Here is a 14,475-nt window from a genome sequence, read left to right as displayed (position 1 = left end):
AGCATACATGAGTGACACTAATTCGACAGCATAACGGCTCCATGAGTAGTGTAGTCACTTAAACATAGAGCCGGAGTACATAGCATAGTTCCTAATGACCTACCATGATAAGTCTATCCCTAACCGTGATGAGCTGCGTCTGGAGGTGGTGCCGAGGTCATATGCCGAAATGTTGCGCCAGTAACTGCGCCATCTCTGCCATGTCTCCAATAACTTCATCCCTCTCATGCTCTGCTCGCACTGCCCGAGCTTCCATAGCATACAGCTGTTGTCGCAGTGCGGCGATCTCAGCTTCGAGGGAACGGTTCTCCCTTGGGGGGTTTACTAGTGGAGCGGGGTGGTCTGGTTGCGCCTCGTTCTCACGCGGCGGAACGGGGTCCTGGTCCCCGACCTGACCTTCCTCGTCGTCGTCGATCTCTCCAAATTCGTAGTCGGTGTCTACGTATTCGTCGGGTCCGACATCGTGTGCTTCCCCTGGATTCTCTCCCGGTTCATCCTCAAGCATCCCGTGAGCTACTAGGACCTGATGGAACTGGATACCCTGCTGCTCTTCCTCCATGACGACTGAGGGAAAATATAAACAATCGTCACTCTCCTGACTATGACTTATGCTAACTAGACGCTCTCTTTTTGGTGATAAAGGGTATTGTTTTAGGTTCCCTAGCTATCCCGATCTCATCAAGACGTGTGTTAGTTTTACTTTGGAGAGAATGTAGTTGATCAGGCTACATCCACTCCTTCGTATCACCAATAAAGGTACATGTCCATTGTCACACCCCCGAACCAGATGGCGGAAACGTTCAGGAGCTGTTGTGACTCAATTGAATACCATCACAATGAATACACATGAAACATAACATCATTCGTCACCAACATTTGAATATTACAACTGATAGTGTTTACATCCATTACATTGTCTCAAAACATTACATTCCCAAAAATAAATTGTTCAGTTCGTTAATAGATAAACTGCAAGCCATCACTGAGTACATTTTCCTTTGATTCACTGGTTACCTGAGAATACAAGTATTTTGAAAAACGTCAACATATGAAATGTTGGTGAGTTCATAAGCGGTATTTGAAAAGCAACGTTTTGTATTATTTTGAAAACCACCAGAAAATCCGATATTTTCTGAAAAGAGTTTCTGAAAAAGTTTGTGAAGATCCATAAGTATGCTTGTTTGTTTCTATAGTTGTAAAAAAAATGTTCATTAAACTTGTGTACATTTCAAAACTGTATGTATTGAAAAACCCTAGGAAAACCCGATGTTTTCCTAATTCTTTGAATTCCATGAAGTTAAAATAAAACCATTGTAACGCGTGAAGTCATTAATTCCAGGTGACGTCGGATTATTTTTGCGCATGATTAATTGCTATAAACAAGCGTTACACAAACGACCAGTTTATAACTATACTAACGATCCCGTAGGCGTCGTCCGTACTAATCACGTTATCCAACCGCCCTGACTCCGAGTAATCCCACATCCGAAGAGAAAGAGGACACGAAGACCCCGATGACTCCATTAACCGGTTGGGGATAAAAAAAAAAAGGGTACGAGGGGCCCTTGACCCGCCTCGCATGAAATACCGACTTTACTAGCAATACCATAGGACCCTTGGGGACCAATAGTATAAAAGCCATTGAAAGTCCTTTTACGCTGTGTTAGATCATGTAAGACCCAACAACTCGTAAGGTAGAAGCCTTTGGGCCTTAAGATCAGGTCATTGGGCTAGCTAGGCCCAACAAACAAGATTTTACACTTTGGGGCCCAAAGATGGTGCGTAGACGTCTGTGCACTCTCACGTGTATATTGAATTACCAAATGTTTTCGTGTATGAATCGAGTTATCGTTGTGTTAGTATTTTCGGATTGTTATTGATTCGAGACCGAATCAATTCGTTTAACAACGATTTTTGGTATTGTTGTGTATTGTATTACGTAGGTAGTCGCGGTGCCAATATTTGATCAAGTTGCGTGCATTGAATTAGCCTTGAAAGTTTTCTGTTTTCAGCCCCTCATTGTTTGTAAAATTTACTCTTTTCAACCCTCTAATTAAATAACTTTCCGATTTGGTCCTTAAATCATTTTTCTTGACATTTTAACACCAAAAATTATTGAAATTAATATTTTTCAGCATATTTTTCATTGAAAACAGTTTAAGTCCCTGAAATTGCAGTTTTCTCGGTTATAACCCCTCTTTTTCGCAGTTTTTACAATTTTGGCCCAAATTGGAAATTTTTTGCAACTTTGGTCCTTTTTAAATTTGAAAGGCATTTTAAACCTTTGAAAAGTACTTGGAACCTTAGTAGTCCACTGATTTACAGAAAAACACAGTTTTGGCCCTCCAAAACAGAAAATTTCACATAATGGGCCCTATTGGGCCGAAATTGTCATTTTTAGCCCATTAAGCTTGAAATTTATATTTTTAATCCTCCAAATGAGTATATTTTCAGAAAATATTTCATTGAAACTGTTTTGACACTCCTCATCCATCAGAATTCGTGATATGACCTTTTGGGCCCTTTAACTTTATATTTTTAACATATTATGTCCAAAAATTGAGGTTTTAGCCCAAATAAAATGTTATTAAGCCATTTAGCTATTTTTCTTGGAACACTTTGTATGTAGAAATATACTTGATGCTAGTATCATTAATCATAAAGTATATCTCGGTTTTTAGGGGTTTTAAGGCTAGATCCAACATTATAACACACAAAAACACACATATAAGCATAGAAATCATACAAGGCATACAAAACATATATAGATCTACACTTTCACTTGTATTCCCCCCCCCCCCCCCCCCACAAAACTCATAAAAACAGAAAATAGGGGGTATGAAGCTCACCTTAGGGTGTGATTTCGGTTTTTGAAGAAAAGATGGAAGAAAACTTGGTGATTTTTGGCCTTAGCACCCTTTTCTTGAAGATCTCGAGTTTGGTATGCTTCTAAGAGGTAAGATCACGATTTTTGCATGGATTAGGAAAAGATTTTGATAACACAAAGAACCTAAGTCATAGATCCAAGCATAATCTTACCTTAGATGAAGAGTTTGTGGAAATATCCTCTTGAAAGCTTCTTAAATTTCGAGATCTTTGAGTGGAGAGGGAGGAAGTTTTCTTGAGTGTTCTTGAGAGAGTTTGTGAGATGTGTGTGTGTTTGAGATGGCCGAGAGTGAAGGAGGGAAAAGAAGAAGTGATCTTTGAAGTGATACTTGCATGGAGGTATGTGATATGTTGCATGGAAATCCAAAAGACAATAATGAGGTGGCAAACCAAAGTCAACTCCTCACCACTTCTTCTTGGACTTGGGCCTTGGGCCGAGAATCTTGAAGGAAAAGGAAAATTTGGGCTTTTTGCCCCTAAGCCCAATATTAGAGTTAGTTTGGGTGAGTTTTAACATAAAAGAATATAGTATGATTTTTACATATTTGTTGGACTAGTTTAGGTTATTCATGGATCAAAGCTTTTAATTCATTTCATTCTAGGCCCAATATGGCCCAAAATGTTGAAATAAATTAATGTGGGTCCAAATAGAGCCCGATTAGGGTTCTATGCCCATGATAGTCAAATTGGAAGCTTATTGGTCCATTTGGGTCCAATAAGGAAGTCCTAGTCCAACGTGGATCTAAACAAGAACTTCTAGGGTTTCCAATTGTTTGATGACCATTTGTAGCACTTGTAGGATGTATTTGATTGAATTTTTTGATGTCATAATAGTAGGTATCACACGTGCTCTTAAGTTTTGATTCACATTAACTTGAGTGTATAGATTACATGACACAAAATTTCTAGTTGTGACATCCATGGGCAGTCCAAATATCGAGGGCTAATGAAAATCAGGATTGGTTGGTGAAAACAGTACAGGATAAGCATAAATGTTTACAAACAAGGGCGGTTAAAGCTTGCACTTCCAGATACGTAGCAAACTTAATTTTTCAACAAATACAGAGTAACCCTAAAATTCTAGTGAAAGCTTTACACGACGAATTGTGCAAGAAACTGGAGGTAGGAATGTCATTGCAAAAGGTTGCTAGGGCAAAGTCAATGGCTGAGCGTATCATTAGTGGGGACTACCAAGTACAGTATGGATTTTTGAGGGATTATGTGTTGGAACTACTCAACACTAATCCTGGTACAACAGTTCGGATTGATGTGTATCCAGAAACCTCCTTATTTATTACCACAAGAACTTTTAGAAGAATATATGTCTGTTTAGGTGCATTGAAGTTAGGATTCAAATCTGGTTTAAGAGATTTTCTAGGTCTGGATGGTACTTTCATGAAGGGCCCTTACCCTGGGCAAGTGTTAACTGTTGTAGGGTTGGACTCAAACAATGGCCTATACCCTATAGCATATGCAGTGGTAGAGACAGAATCAACAAGTAGTTGGACTGGTTTTTGGAACTGTTAGGAGAAGATCTGGATTTGGGACCAAATTCCAACTTTACCTTCATTTCAGATAGACAAAAGGTGTGCATCACCTAAATTTTTTTTTATTACCTTTTCTAGATACATTTGGTTAATTGATGTTGCATACATTGACTTTTGTTTAGGGAATAATACCAGCAATGGAGAAGGTATTCTGTAGTGCATAACACAGGTTCTGTTTGAGGCATATCCAGGAAAACATGAAGAAACAGTTGAAAGGAAAAGACTTAAGTGACCAGCTTTGGGAGTGTGGTAGAGCAACAACAGTCAATCATTTTAATAGAGCAATGGATGAGTTGAAGAAGATCAATGCAGAGGCTCATGCTTGGGTGTCTAAGATCCCAACAAACACTTGGGCTAAATCTCACTTTAGTGGTAAGTTTCTAGAATTTTATTGACAATGTTAATCTTCCCTGTTGTGTGTTTACTATATGTGTAATTGTCTTCTCTTAATATCTATTATTCAGGAAGGGCACATACTGATTGTTTGTTGAATAACCTTTGTGAGGTATTCAATTCTAAGCTAGATGAAGGTAGGGATAAACCTATTATCACTTGCTTAGAGTATATTAGAGAGTATCTCATGAAGAGGTTATGTGTGGTGCAAAAGATAATAGATAAGTGTGAAGGACTTCTAACCCCTACTACAACTACACTGTTTGAAAAGATTAATACTGATGCATCAAAGTATGTGGCAAAATACAATGGGGCAGGAAAGCACCAAGTGGCAAGCACATGGCAAGACCAATATGTGGTAAACTTGAATGATCAAAATTGCAGTTGTAGGTTTTGGGAGATTACAGGTTTCCCATATAGACATGTTGTTTGTGCTATATGGGACAAAATTGAAAATGGTGAAAATGCCCCACATTTTGATGAATGGGTCCATCCTTGCTATAGGTTATCAACATGGAAAGCCATGTATTTCAAAAAAATTGATCCATTGAATGGACGTACAATGTGGCCTAAAAGTGACTGTCCATTCACTTTACTTCCACCAAAACATAGGACACCAGTTTGTATTTAAAGTACACCAAATATATAGTATACATGTGAACATGGAATGAATTCAATTTTAACTATAGTATATCAATATGTGTAGCTTGGGATGCCTAAGAAAAAGAGAATGAGGGGTGTTGATGATCCAAACAGCCAAGCTGGTAGATTGAGCAGGAAATATTTGGCAGTCACTTGTTCAAAGTGTCATAACAAAGGGCACAATTCCAGAACATGTAAAGGATAGGGAGGCAGTGGTGAAGTTGGAAGGGGCTGAAAATTATTTTTAGGGGTTATTATGATGCTGGTGTTGTAGGTATTTACAAACTTAAGTCATGTGTACTTGTTTGAAGATGTGTTAAGAACTTGAAAACTTTGCATGTAATGCTTGTGTTGTAGGTCTTTTGAAAACTTTACATCATGGTTGTGTTAAGAACTTTATAACTTTGAATCTAATGGTGTGTATGCACTTTTTGGTAATAAATTAATATGTTTAGTGTACTACCCTTCACATATCAATTAATAACATTTTACATTTCAATTGCAAATGAAAACCATCTTCAAGATGCATTTACAATACACTTAACAATTTCATTTCAAAAAATTCAAGAAATTGAACAATGAACTATAACAAACAACATTCCATTACCATTACCATTACCACTGCATTACACATTAATTCGATACATAAACCAAATACAACAATACCAATTCCAAAACCACCTATATAAACTGAAAGCAAAAAAATCCCTATCCGATAAAAAAAACCCTGCAATGGTTACAAACGAAAAACCAAAACTCCATTACCATCCAAACCTTCACAGGATACTTAGAGATTAAAATAATACCAAAAAAACACCCATGAACAAAAAAACATCAGTTGGTAGTTCCACAATTGTGCGGTTACAATGGCGACCCTCTCTTCCAATCAATTCTTTGATCTTATCAAACCTGGAATCACCACCAATGCCCTAGCACACATAGGAGGATCAGACCATCGAATGAAACCACATCTTCTACAGTTCCAAAATTGTCTTCCAGGTTTACGATCCGTCCATGAAGTGATCTTCGTTGATTCATTCCCACACCTGCAAGTCACCATCTTTGAATCAGAAGCGATTCGATGCCGTGAAGGGTGCAACAGTCGGTCGAGCAACAGTGGAATGGAGGAGAGGAGAAATGAGGATTGATAATGCTAAAGGGGAAACCAAAAATCGAACATGCAATTTCTTTTAAAGAGAGAAGGTTACAACTGAAATGACGAAATTACCCCTACAATATTTTATTAAAAAATGATTTAACGGTGAAATGCTAACGGAGTGAGCCGGAAGGACCATTTGTTAAAAGTTTTGAAACCACAGGGACCATCTGTGAGGTTTTTGGAACTTAGGGACTAAACTTCATATTTTTGGAAACCAGATGGACAATTTTTGAAGTTTTTTCTATAATCATTTATGATTAGGCATATGTTATTGCTGCCGGTATGGTGGAGTACTAGAGTGGCAAATGAGAAATATGTGGTTGTGGTTGAATCTCAAGATATTTACTTTTTTTTTAATCTCAAGTAAACCCTCCCATATATATATATATATATATATATATATATATATATATATATATATATATATACATACATACATATATATATATATATATATATATACATACATACATACATACATACATACATACATATATATATATATATATATATATATATATATATATGTTTCATAAAGATTAAAAATAAAATAGAGATCTTGAGATTCAACCTCTGCCATATATTTCAAGTTTGTCTCTCTAACACTCCAACGTAATGGCACAACAGGCCTGGTATAATCAGAAATGATTATATAGCGTCGCTCGTTCCTTTCTCCCCTGCCACCATCCCCATCACCATAACCACCACCGCCATCACCACTACTACTAACTTTGATACCAGCCGACCCCACCACTGTCACATCTATCACTTATACTATCGTCACCTCTATCACCACCACTCTCTTCTTCCACCAACTTCATAATCATATATGATTATGAAGTCTGTGAACAGACATATATGTATAATGATTGATGATTAGGCATACGCATACACTGTTGTTGCTGATACGCTAGAGCGATAGAGCTGCTAATGAGAAATATATGGCTCAAGTTGAATCTTAAGATCTTTACTTCTTTTTTAATCTCAAATGAGTCATCCTCTCCCTCCCCACCCCCCATCTCTCTCTCTCTCTCTCTTGCGCTCTCTCTCTCTCTCTCTCTCTCTCTCTATATATATATATATATATATATATATATATATATGCATTTGTACTCTATGCAAAATAAAGGTCTCATGTAAATATAAAATCTAGATAAGCACTGAGTCTAGACATGTACGCCTAACAAAAGTGATAGGTATTGTTAAGAGCACACGATATAGGACCGTTATTACCACTTTAAGGCTAAGGTGGTGTCCTTAATATTGTTATGACGTAAGTTGCACCACCCCCTTGCTTGTTAAGGGGGCGTTGTAGCGAATGCGATTGTAATAATAACAATTGAAAAAAAATGCAATTTGTTTGGGCATCGGTAATATGACCATTTAAAAATTTTAATATATATATATATATATATATATATATATATATATTCTTTTTACCTATAAATACCTACTATCTATCTTAATTTTTGTTTAAAAAACTTCAATTTCATTTATCTTCAAAAAAAATTGGATCCTTTCAACTCGTCCAATGATGACGATGACAATATATTATTCAATATGATGTATTAGTAATACACTAACGAGATGTTACAGTCAGACCCAACCCCGCTATTCACAAGACATGTGATGTTAAATAGAGATCGTGCAGCTGGAGCTGAACATCTATATTGTGATTACTTTGCAAAAAATTGTGTGTACGGGTTAGATAAGTTCAAAAGAAGATTTCATTTGAGTAGGAATATGTTCATACGTATTGCCAATGCCTTGTAAATACGTATATTTTGTGTAACTTTAATACCTTTTATCACAAAAAATTTACATTATATACATGTTAGGTAAGAATTTTTTCAAGTGAGATATGATGTTAAATGTAGAAGAGGGTTTACAACATTGCAGAAATGTTCTGTGGCAATTCTCTTGATAGCGATGGGGGAATCACCCGATACCATGAATGATTATATTAGAATGTTCGAAAGAACTGCAAGGGAGAGTATATACAGATTATCAAGAGGTATTGTTGAAACATCGGGAGACGTATATTTACGAAAACCTTTGTTGCATGATTTGCAAGAATTATATGTGGCGCATGAAGAATGACATGAGTTTCCTGGGATGATTGGAAGCAATGATTACATACACTAGAGATGGAAGTTTTATCTAGTAGCATGGAAAGGGGAGTATGCAAGTTGTAACGTGCCAAAAATTAATACAAAAAATTTTAATTTTTAGATTAATAAAATCATCTTTCAAACATGTCCACGTAACAATAATAGAATCAAAGTGTAATAAAAATGAAACATCCCAAATTTACGGTCCAAATATTTCGTTTTAAATCATTTACGGAAAACCATATTTGTCAAACATCATAATAACAAAACCACAAGTATCAAAATGTCATAAATAATGTATCTCAAAATATCATATCATCTATCAATGCATCAAAATTATATGCCAAATATAAGAGTGAATCCTCCCAGGCCAAAAGTTGTGGTGTGTGCCATGCAGTCATCCCGAGCTCTTCTCCTTGCTAGTGGAAGTACCTGAAACCAAAACTGGAAATTATAAGCATGAAGCTTAGTGAGTCGCTCCAACCACCTCATACCATACATATGTCACATAAACATGTCTTGGGCCCTACCCCAGCTACATCGAGATAGACTCGGCATCAGACCGTGGTCCAGAACTACTACTAAATAAACGGGTCGGCCTTGGTGCCTTAGACTCGTTCCTCCTGGCGGAAACTCACCTTGTATGCTACCTGTGAAATCTCATGTAAGGAATCCCCGACGAATGCTCCAACGACTCCCCGTCTATCAATTTCACAATAATACTTAAATCTGATATTCCTTCTTAGGGTAAAATAACCATTTTACCCCTTGTCAAAGTTAACATCCTGGTCAAAGTCAAAGTCAAGGTCAAAGCTCAGTCGACTCGACTTGTTGATTTACCTCCAAACTCAACGAGTTCCTATACTACTCAGGCGCATGACCAACCGAGTCAACTCATTAAGTCCCTTTACAAACTCTTCGAGTTCTACCTAGCATAGAATCAGGATAACTCGACTCAACTCGTCGAGTCCCTTTCTGGACTCGTCGAGTTCCCCTGTCTGTTTGGGCTATCTTAATGAATTGAGCCTACCCATTATTACCTCTTCTTAAAGGGTTTAGCTTAAACCCTAATTCCTTGGGATCTAGAACTTGGTCCGTATGCCATCCTTACACCCAAATAAAGTTTACAACCTCAGATCTACAATCCTAACACCAAAGGGACACATAAAGTTCCCACCTTTTCCACATGCATGGCATTTTGGGGCGAAAAAGGCCAATATGACACTCTAAGGCTTGCATGGGGCTCCAATGGCATAAAGTTTGCACCTTTATGTCATATCAGCCCCTCTCGGTCCTAGATCTCGAAGAATACCCACTTGGGTCGTTCATTCTCCAAAATCTATAAATCTTGGATTTAAGCGCGTGTCTAATCCCGCTTCTAGTCGACGAGTCTGGGGCTCCCAACTCATCGAGTAGCTCTACAAAATAAACAAAAAGTACAATTTAAATACTTACCAAGAACGAGGCATACATTTCTCCCCCACTTGACTTAGACTTCGTCCTTGAAGTCTGCTGCATCCGGAAACAACTCTGGGTATTGCTCCCTCATCTCCTCCTCGGGCTCCCAAGTCCATTTTGAACCCTTGTGGTGATGTCACTGCACCTTCACAAGCTCAACCCTTTTTCTCCTCATCTCCTTCATCTTCTTATCTAGTATAGCTAGTGGTCTCTCAATATAATTCAGGTTGTCGTCAACCTAAGTCTCCTCTATAGGCACAACTGTTGTGTCATCCACTAAGCACTTCCGTAGTTGGGAAACATGGAAAGTGTTGTGGATCTGGCTGAGCTATACTGGAATATCCAATCGGTACACCACCTTGACCACCTGAACTATGACTACAAAGGGGCCGATATACCTGGGGCCAGATTTCCCTATTTCCAAAACTGAATGACACCTTTACAAGGTGACACCTTCAGGAGGACCATGTCGCCCACCTGAAACTCCAAGTCTGAATGGTGCTTGTCGGTATAGCTCTTCTGCCGATTCTGAGCAGTCCGGAGTCTGCTCTGGACCTGCTGGGTCCGCTCTATGTTCTTCAGTACTACCTCATTACTCCCCATGACTCCTTAACTGACCTCACCCCAACAGATTAGGGTCCTACACCTCCTCCTGTAGAGCATCTCGAAGGGAGGTCGGTCTATACTGGCGTGGAAGCTGTTGTTATACGAAAATTATGCTAACGGAAGATACGTATCCCAACTACCACTGAAATCCAAAACACATGCACGAAGCATGTCCTCAAGAGTTTGAATCATCTTCTCGCTCTATCCGTTTGTCTTGGGGTGGAAAGCAGTGCTAAAGTAGAGACGAGTACCCATCTCGTCATGGAACTACTTCTAGAATCGGGAAGTGAAACGGACATCTTGGTCTGACACCATCGAGACAGGCACTCCATGTCGTGCCACTACCTCTCGCACATAAATCTCGGCCAACTTCTCGGCCGATATGCTCTCCTAGATCAGATTAAATTGAGCATTCTTGGTCAACTGATCCATAATGACCCATATCGAATCAACCCCATGTGCGGTCCTAGGAAGCTTATTGATGAAATCCATAGTAATGTTCTCCCACTTACACATGGGGATATCTAACGACTGCATCTTACCATGAGACCTATGGTGCTCTTCCTTGACCTTGTTGCAGGTCAGGCATCTCTCTATGTACCAGGCTACATCCCACTTCATGCAAGGCCACCAGTAATCAGGACGAAGATCTCTATACATCTTTTTCGCCCTGGAATTGATGGAGAACCTGGACTTGTGGGCCTCATCCATCAGAACCAGCCGTACTTCACCCCAGTATGGTACCCAGACCCTCCAATGCAGGGTCAACAGTCCACGGCTATCGTAATCGAAAGATGCCACCTGGCCTATGATCCGCTCGCATTTCTGGCGCTCCTCCTTCAGGCCCTCAACCTGCGCCTCTCTGATCTGGTCCAGCAATGGATTAACCACTATCATCCTCAGATAGATATCTCAAATCAGGGTTGCTACCGCCTTGCGGCTCAGGGCTTCAGCCACCATGTTGGCCATGCCCGGGTGGTAAAGAATCTCATAGTCATAATACTTCACCACATCTAACCACCGACGCTACCTCAAGTTCAGATTCGGCTGATCCATGAGGTACCTCAAACTCTTGTGATCCATGTAAATAGTACAACAAACCCCATAGAGGTAATTCCACCAAATCTTGAGGGACAAAACCACAGCTGCCACCTTTAAATTATGTGTCATATAGTTCGCCTCGTAAGACTTCAGCTGCCTCGAAGCGTAAGCTATCACATTACCTCGTTGCATCAATATTGCACCCATGCCTGTGATCAAAGCGTCAAGTAAACCACAAAATCATCTACACCCTCTGGTAGAGTGAGAATCAGTGCCTCGCATAACAGTTGCCTGAGCGTCTCGAAGGCTGCCTGCAGCTCAGGCCCCCAACAAAAAACCACCGAGTTCTTAGTCAGTCGGGTCAAAGGAACTGCAATCTTGGAGAAGTCCTGAATGAATCTCCAGTAATAACCTGCTAGAACCAGGAAACTCCAAATCTCAGTTGGAGATCTCGGAACCTCCCACTACATCACGACCTCTATCTTGGCCAGATCGACCAGAATACTCTTCTGGTTGACAAGATGCCCAAACAACTGCACCTCACGCAACCAGAACTCACACTTGGAGAACTTTGCAAAAAGTCTCTCCCTCCTCAGCATCTCCATCACCTCCCTTAGGTGCTCCTCATATTGCTCCTGAGTCTTGGAGTAAACCAAGATGTCATCAATGAAGACTATTACAGACCGATCCAACATCAGTCTACACACGCGGTTCATGAGGTCCATGAATGCAGGTGGAGTATTGGTGAGCCCAAATGGCATCACCACAAACTCATAATGACCATAGCGAGTCCTAAAAGCCGTCTTCTACACATCCTCATCCCTGACTTGCATCTGGTGGTAACTAAATCTCAGATCAATCTTGGAGAACCAAGATGCACCCTGTAGCTGGTCAAATAAATTATCAATCCTCGGGAGGGGGTAACGGTTCTTCACCATTACCTTGTTCAACTCCCATTATTCGATACACATGCGATGTAACCCATCCTTCTTCTTCACAAACAGGATCAGGGCTCCCTATGGTGAACTACTCGGCCTGATATATCCCTTGTCTAGTAGCTCTTGCATTTATGTAGACAACTCCTGCATATTGGGGGGAGCCAACCGATATGCTGCCTTCGGTATCAGAGCTGCACTAGGGACCAGGTCGATCCTAAACTTAACCTGTCTCTCTGGAGGTACCCCACATAAATCCTTCGGGAATACGTCTGGGTACTCTCGGACTACCGGTACATCATCAACTATCGCCTTACCCTTATCCTGGGTATCCATAACATAGGCTACGTTGTTGGGTTTTGAGCATTCTAACACTCCTAAGTGTACATGCAACCCTAAATACCTTGGATTTATGTTTTCTCTATTATACATACAAATAAGATCTTTCCAAGGCTTTAATCCTAACTAGCATATTATGAAGTTCTTATAATACAAAGTACTAGTTAGATAACATACCTTTTTATGTAGCTTGATGTCTTCAAGATTTAAGAGCTTAGCCCCAATAGTGTGGAAGCCTCAAGTGGAATCACAAATCACCAAAACACCTTGGAAGACTTCAGAGAATATGAATACTTGGTTCTCTTTAGTCAAATCGGCTAGCCCTTCTTAGTGTACCCACACTAGTGCCCATTTCACCAACCAAGGACATCTTTATATAGTATGGAGACTAGGGTTAAACCCATGACCTTTCATTTCATATGATTCGTGGGTTAAAGACTCCATGGACTATCCATGAAAGCTTAGCCCAACCTAAATGAACTTGGCGCATTCCATATATATAAGAGTCCATATTTAATTAGTTCATTTTGATCACTTAATTAATTCTAAATTAAGTCTTGATCAATACTAATTAAATAATATGATTCCTTATTAATATATTAGAACTTATAATATATTAATATAAATCATAACTATACTATTCTCAAAAGACTATCCATATTAATTGTGTTGGTGAAGTGCAACCCAAATGGACCATGTCGGGTCGAGTCAAGTACATACCAAATATAGTTATGGACTTAGACATTAATCCAACAGTCTCCCACTTGGATAAGTCTAAAACTATTATTGAGTATGACTTCAAAACCTAACTAGCAATCGTAGCTCTTAAAGCCGCTGTCGAACTCTGATCTTGTCAACGAACTTGTCCATTAGATAAGGGATCATATATTCCTCCATTCTAGATATCATATGGACTGAGACATGGATTATAATCATTCTCTCTGTCCATTTGTTGTTTCCCAATTTCCGATTCATGACGACTGACTAATTGAACAAATCAAATAAGTCCTGGCCCGGCCGAGCACTTTCGTTTGTCATCATTAAATCATCGAGGGGCCCACAGATATTGCTTTTATCCCGAAGGTAAAAGGAATGGATAAACTTCTACTCATATGGCTTGTTCTACTACTTGTTGAATCATACACAAAGGCACGTTTTATAACACCGAGTTACCGAATGTGTTTTCGTGCAATCAATGTACAACCAACTCATAGTAACAACTCATATCTCTAGGTTTGAAGAATATAAAATATTATTGTTTCATGATCACTAATGATAAAATCAATGAAGTGATTCCAATGAGCGCGGGGTGAATCCAATGCTCAGAACTTATGAGCACTCATGAGTGTTGTATCCCT

At 39.3% G+C, this 14,475-nt stretch overlaps 1 protein-coding gene across 1 annotated transcript; it reads left to right on the top strand.

Moving 5' to 3' along the window:
• The first annotated feature begins 4,014 nt into the window (after nucleotides 1-4,014).
• Nucleotides 4,015-5,673, top strand: LOC145002706 (uncharacterized). Its single transcript, XM_078961920.1, has 7 exons — nucleotides 4,015-4,273; nucleotides 4,414-4,472; nucleotides 4,556-4,579; nucleotides 4,625-4,805; nucleotides 4,898-5,117; nucleotides 5,211-5,445; nucleotides 5,533-5,673. The coding sequence occupies exons 1-7, from the start codon at nucleotides 4,015-4,017 to the stop codon at nucleotides 5,671-5,673; spliced, it is 1,119 nt and encodes a 372-aa protein (XP_078818046.1).
• Nucleotides 5,674-14,475: the final 8,802 nt, after the last annotated feature.

The sequence above is a fragment of the Lactuca saligna genome, chromosome 6 (genome assembly GCF_052625555.1).
Source record: "Lactuca saligna cultivar CGN05327 chromosome 6, ASM5262555v1, whole genome shotgun sequence".
In the NCBI taxonomy this organism is placed as follows: domain Eukaryota; kingdom Viridiplantae; phylum Streptophyta; class Magnoliopsida; order Asterales; family Asteraceae; genus Lactuca; species Lactuca saligna.
The sequence above is the reverse complement of the archived record's forward strand: the minus strand, read 5'-3'. Positions and strand labels throughout refer to the sequence as shown.

What these genes read in the sequence shown, in the direction of transcription:
- LOC145002706 (XM_078961920.1), top strand. Translation starts at nt 4,015, where the DNA reads ATGTCATTGCAAAAGGTTGCTAGGGCAAAGTCAATGGCTGAGCGTATC. An exon ending in AGATTTTCTAGGTCTGGATG is followed by an intron (nt 4,274 to 4,413) that starts GTACTTTCATGA and finishes TGGAACTGTTAG; the next exon opens with GAGAAGATCTGGATTTGGGA. An exon ending in CACCAAAACATAGGACACCA is followed by an intron (nt 5,446 to 5,532) that starts GTTTGTATTTAA and finishes CAATATGTGTAG; the next exon opens with CTTGGGATGCCTAAGAAAAA.